Source organism: Corvus brachyrhynchos, unplaced genomic scaffold (assembly GCF_000691975.1).
Source record: "Corvus brachyrhynchos isolate BGI_N302 unplaced genomic scaffold, ASM69197v1 scaffold84, whole genome shotgun sequence".
Taxonomy (NCBI): Eukaryota; Metazoa; Chordata; class Aves; order Passeriformes; family Corvidae; genus Corvus; species Corvus brachyrhynchos.
The window spans coordinates 820,959-827,345 of NW_008237434.1; the positions used below are offsets into that span (position 1 = coordinate 820,959).

The following is a 6,387-nucleotide window of genomic DNA, read 5'->3' on the forward strand; positions in this document are numbered from 1 at the left end:
AGGAGACTGATGAAGTAAAATTGATGGCATAAATCCCTGCCTCAGTTGGCAGCTGCTGTCATGGAGTTGCAAAGAGAAGTCATGAAATGTGATACCTCCCTATATGTGCAACAGGCAGGGGCAAAAAAATCTACGAGTCACAGGCTCCATCTGTAATTCTGGCAGCCAGAAATAAATTTCTGAGAAAGGCTAATAAAGCTGGATAGAGAGGAAATTCCACTGGGGTCTGAACAGTGTGGACTCAGAACTGCATTGCATTACAGAACCACAGCAGTTCTGCTGGAAGGAAAGTCTGATTTCTGTTTCTTGCCCACTTGCAGATTATGGATCAATAACTCAGAACATTTTTCTCATTGGAAGCCAGTTGTACTTGAATCTGAGTCATCAGTGTAAGATTTCCATAGTGTTCATGTAGACACCATAGCAGACCACTCAATACTCTATAAACTGCCAGCATGATAGAATTAGTTTTGGTTTTTTCACTTGAGTATGCTGTATCAGCTTCTTTTCTTCAAAAACTTATGGCCCAAACTCCCAGACATCCTGGAAGAATAACATATTTCAAATAGTTTCAAATTAGTTCTCTAATATGGCACAGCAAAATCTTTTGTATTTTACTAACATATGCCAGAGAAGAAGAGGGCTTGTTTAAAATATCCTTTTTGTCAAAGCTTTGCCAAAGTCAGGATAGCGAACATGTACCAGTCAGATGAATACAAATTGCTCCTTTCTCTTTGAGACTCTCCTCAGACTCTACTTCCCATTGTAAGATCCATATCCAAAAGCTAGCAGATCATTAAGTGCAGAGCAACACAGAAGTCTCAAAGGTACAACTCAAAATGCAAGAAGGTAAAACAAAGGTCTCTCAGCCTTCTTCACATGATGAGCCATTGGTTTTTGTCAAAATGAGCCTTGTCACAGTGTGTGGACAGCAGAGTGAATTCAGTGCTTCTCTTTGTGAACTTATCTAGCCCTTATTACACACTCCTACTGTGCTTGTCATGGAGCAAACAGGTTCCTGAGGGTTTCCTCAGGATCGTCCCAGAAAAAGAAGGCACAGATACAAGGGAATGCTCTGCTGGCTCTTGGAGGATGGGGGAGGAAGCAGTAGTGCTTCTTTGTCTACTTCATCTAAGGAGGTGATGGTGTTTTTTGAGAGAAGACTCTCTGTCACTGTGAACCAAAGCTTCATTTGATAGAAAGTAAAAGTCCTGGTGCTTTTCTTTTGCACAGCAGAGCAGCTCAAAGCAGAGGCAATTTGTTTAGATATAAATGCCTGCATGAAGTTCTGGAGAGCTCAGGGGTTTATACTGGCCTAATACAGCTCCTCTCCTCACAAACAGCTAAACAACCAGTGTTGAAATACAACTTTGTTCGAGTGAAAGGAGGACAGAAGCATTTCCCCTCAGCACAATAGAGACAAGAAACATGGCAATTAAGGAAAAAAGTCTTTTCTATTAAAAGTATCCTTTTCAGAGTGGGACTGGAACTTTACAGTAAATCTGAATTCACCAGGTGAGACTTACTGTGCATAAGTCTTTTTTTGTGCAAGTCCAAAGTTTCTGCTCTTACTTGGAAGCTTATTCCCAGCTTCTGTTCTTCAGTAACACAAAGCAATAGTATCACACCTCTTTAATCTGCTTCTTTTCTTTTTGTTTGTATGTTTGTTTTATTTTGTAACCTGGTACAAATAACCAGTAGCAGTAGTAAGAGCAACCATTGTTTCTTGTTGACACTTGCCAGAATTAGGCAGAATTCATCTGTTTTCTCCTTAGTATCTAGATGCAGTAACAAATGCTTTAGTATTTGGTATTTTATCCTGCATCTTCCCCTAGAAGTTCAAATATTAAGCATGATGCTACCACATAACCTGCCCCAACACTACCAAGAAAATGAGGGACCTGAAGTCCTACAAGAACCTTCCATTCGAATGTAGTACTAACTCCATTTCAAATTTCTGCTTGGGCAACTGTCTCAAAAGACAGGCAAGAACAGAACTTGTACAGGTAAATTATTCCATTAGAAGTATTTGATACCAATTTAGTGTTATTGAAAGTATTTTCTCATTATATTTTATGTTTTTCTGGCAAGACACATTTTTTTTCTTTTTGCTTTAATGAAATAGAATATCTTCTACTTTGTGCAATAGTCTGTCAGTTCCCCAGGAAATATGTTCATTACAGCTGAAAGGAGGACTGTTAAAATAAATTATACTGTGGCTTTAGCATTCAAAATCTCCTGAAATAATTCTCATAAAGAATAAAATGAACATGTATATTGCATTTCTAATTTGGAAAAAATGAGCATATTTCACAAATCAATCACCAACATTTATCATCGTACCTACTCCTATTTTAAACCTTTTTTTTTCTCCTAGATTACAGGTTGATCTATAATTACTGAAATAAACTTTTAAATTAAAATTTAAAATTACAGGAAGCTTGCATTTTGCTTTCATAATCACCAATGTGTAATCAGGAAGTTTCAAGAATCAATGTGTTTTCACTGTATTTTGAGGGCTTAATTATACTATTAGCTGGAGGGCAGGATATGGCAGAATTCCTGCAGTTTTTAAAGGTCTGGAAAGCTGAACTTACATGCTGCTTGGCACTCATGACAATTTTTTATTTAAACTAAATTTGTATTTTTTCCATACATAACAGATTCCAGAGTGAGCCTCAAGTCCTCCAGTGTTCTTTCATTTGAGATTTTATCTCTATTGTTAGTAAAATCACGTCTTAGTTTCTATCTTTCTGACAGACTTCTGGTTTACTACTGTTGATAACTTCTTCCATTACTTGTAATGTCTCCTATCCAACATCTGAATTCCAGTCAGAGTACTTTGGATTATCACGCTTGTCAAACCGTGTCTTGATGCCTCCCACTTACATATCTGCCCTGAGGCAAGTTTTTGTGGTATTCCTTGCATTGCAGGAATTTGGTGAATTTCCATCTGCACTCTTTTAACTATTAATAGGCTTGGAAGTTTACTGAATTATAGAACTGATCTAAATTTTAATGAATATACAGAAAATAATCATGTTAGCTACACAGGATATCCAGCAAAAGGAAAAATTAAGCAGTGCAACAGCAAAGCATCTTTCATATGACAACTATGTTAGACCCAGCTCTAAAACACAAACATGAAATACACATAGCAAGGTTGTAGCATTCTCTTCTCTGTGACCAGGAAAATCTCTATTGTAACACAGGTAGTAAGCTACATTTTTCTGCTACTGTAAACACACACTCACATGAACTCACAAGCCATACCTGAAAAGAAGATGGCTGCATGTTTTACAATATCATACATGTTTTTAAAATGTTGCATTTTTTCCTAGTCGCATAAATACAAATAAATAAGTAAATAAATAAATAAATAAATAGAACAGTTGTTCTCAGCTTTTAAAAATAATGCATGAATTAATTTTATTACATTATTTTCTTGGACTAGAGCATTTGTTACCAATATTTGCATAGCTAGATTGTGCCCCTGATTAAACAGAAGCATGTACATATATCTGAATAATGCTAGGTTGTATATATATATATATACAAACAAGGTATCCTATGTATTTTACCCTATGATCAGATAGTCAGATTCAGCATTGATATACTAAGATTATGGGTGTAGTTATTTATAGGTTTATTGGGAAACAGTTAATAAATACGAATTCAGCCAATCCCACTCCAAAAAAAATTCAATGAATTCCAAATCTCTATGTTGCTCAGTGACTATGTCATCTGGCATGTATTGTGGTCTTCAGGAGAAGATGTGTAGAGTGAAACAGTGGGTGCTGAGAATCAGAGGTGCAGAAAAAATACATTTCAGGTGCTCTTTACTTTGGATTAAGGGTCCATTTGTGGCTGTGGTGCCTTCCTGGTGTATTTCTGGAACACATCTTTCAGATAATTACATCCATAAGGAACCCAGTTCATGTACTCCAAGACCAAGGCACTGAAAAACAGAGACCACTGGGAGATTCATGTCAAAAGTGGAGTCCTGGATTAAAATCCCAGTATGAATAAGAGCTCTCCTTCCAAGACCTTCTCGAAGCTGTTGGCAGCACACACCCTCAGATGTGTTGGTTTCATGTACTGATCAAATCAGTTACTGGAGGCCTTCACAAGCTCATAATTTAAGACACTGCATTCTTACACTCTGGTTTGAGCTCTGCATGACATACAAAACAAATCTGAAGGGAAGAAATGCAACTTTTTAATAATAAAGAAGGCACTACCAAACTGATGTTCTGATCCCAGAACATTAGTTTTTTGGTGGTGTGGGTTTTTCTCAGAAGAAAAGAGCCAGAAAGCTGGAAGTTGTCTGTCAGAATTCAGAATAAATCTACAATTGTGGAAGTTAGAAATGCTAATAGTCTCTATTAAATCATTGACTATCGTGCTGAGACTCTTAAGGATTGTTCACAATAGACATTTTAAAAATATGTTCACCTTAGCCCTTTTTTGATAATCTCTGGGTTGAGACATTTTTTAATGTGTCGTTGAGATCTCAAATATCACTGAATCAACATTGGCTATAAATATTTTTTTGGGAGAAGGAGACTTGTAAATATTTTGAGTTTAACATAGTCCTGTTTCAGCTGAATAGACGATCACACCTTCGTATGCAATGCTTCTCTTTTATGTCTAAGGTAAAGTGGTTGTTCTGCAACTTAGTAGCCTATAGATAGCAGCCAACAGGAATGATTTATTAATGTTTCCAGTGAGAGTTGGCTTAATGAATACAAACATCACAGCCACATAGGTGACTTGGCATCTGCCTGACTACTTTCAGAATGGGGGCGAAACTTTAGATAGAACTTGTAAATGAATGCTTGAGTTCCTTCAGAAACGTAAAACCAGAAAAGTTTTCTGATAATCTATGGCACATCAGATTCTTATTTTGGTTCATCATACACATCAAACTGCTGGATTTCAAATGACACCAATGTATGGAAACGTACAGGGTACCCTCAGCCTCTAGCAGGTCCATGTGAGTGCCTAGCACAGCTTTCACTCAGTGTGAACTACAGTGACTAAACAATAACATTTCTCACCCCTCTCTAGAGATGGAGAGGGGAAGTTTTCAAAGGCAGCAATAACAGATTCTGAAATCAGTGGGAATTAGATGCTAAAGCTTCCATCTGTGCTACTGCATATATTTGCTGCCCGTATGCTACTTGCGTAGTACTGAAAGGAGAGTGCAGGTACGTATGTGCTGGCAGCTGAGACTCAATTACACTGCAAGATGCACCTGCTGCATGTATCTATTGCCTTCTTTCTTCCTCTCACTGATCAAAACATAATTGACTTGATCCAACCTTCATTAACCAATTGCCAATCACTGTTGTACTAACCTCTCCTGGTGACAGCTCATCCTAATAGCATTAGCCAGAATAAGCTGAATAAGTCAGAGTCATGAAAATAGAGCCAAGTCGTCATTGTTTAAAAGACTTCAGGTAACCATCACTGTTGCTGCTGTCAAAAGACATTTTGTTGGGGTTTTTTTTTTCAGACATAAAGAGTTCGGGGAATTCCTTAATTGCTGCAAGCTTCCCTGAGGAGCAGACAGGAAGCATGGAGGAATTGCTCTACGTGTACTGCCAGAAGACAACCAAGCAAAGGAAAAGGACCTCCATGTACCTTTCTTACAGGTTAGCTCTTGATAACACAGAGGGAGGCACGTTTCCAGTCTTTGAGTCATGTTTAACTCTTTGACATTCTAGCCTGCATCTTCCATTGCTGTTGTCCAGGAAAGACTGCAGGACTGAAGGCTATCCTTGGACTTTTCTGAATCACCCTTAAGCAGCATGTCCTGCTTCCAAAGCTTTCCTGTAAGTCAGTAATGGTGATCTGAATGCTGCATGAGTGTCTGAACAACAGAGATTTGGCATCATCATTTGCCTATCTTTCAGTTAGCCAGTCAACCTTATGGTAGTAGAGAAGACCCTCAGCCAACATAGGCTAGACATCTACTTTTCACAGTCAAAATGTTTAAGTGAAGTGCTTTTATCAAGAAAAGAACCAGGCAGCGAAATGGTTGGATAGAAATTTAGACTGACAAGTACAAATATCTGCATTCCAAAAATGGGCACTTGTAGTGGTTTGGTCCAAAATACTCATTACTGTTTATCTTCTGTGAGATAAGAATTAGGAGAAATGCAAAGCAGGCACCAAACTTGAAAGAATATAAAGAAGTTTATTAACAGACCTAAAAGAGGAAAGAAAAAAAATTATACCACCTTCAGAACTCTCCTCCTCCCCCCACCTTCCTCCCTTCTCCCACTGACAATGTGAAAAGACAACCCTTGAGATGTTCAGTCTGTTTACCACTGCCATAATAACCTTGTTCAGTCCATTTAGAAAGAGAAGTCTCTTCTTGCT

At 37.9% G+C, this 6,387-nt stretch overlaps 1 protein-coding gene across 1 annotated transcript in view; it reads left to right on the forward strand.

Annotated features, from left to right (window-relative positions):
- The first annotated feature begins 1,852 nt into the window (after positions 1 to 1,852).
- CUNH7orf31 (chromosome unknown C7orf31 homolog) overlaps positions 1,853 to 6,387 on the forward strand; it is a 21,543-nt gene continuing 17,008 nt past the window's right edge. The window contains 3 exon segments of the mRNA XM_017731164.1: positions 1,853 to 1,910; positions 1,913 to 1,985; positions 5,519 to 5,657. Coding sequence (XP_017586653.1) covers positions 1,853 to 1,910; positions 1,913 to 1,985; positions 5,519 to 5,657 — 270 coding nt within the window.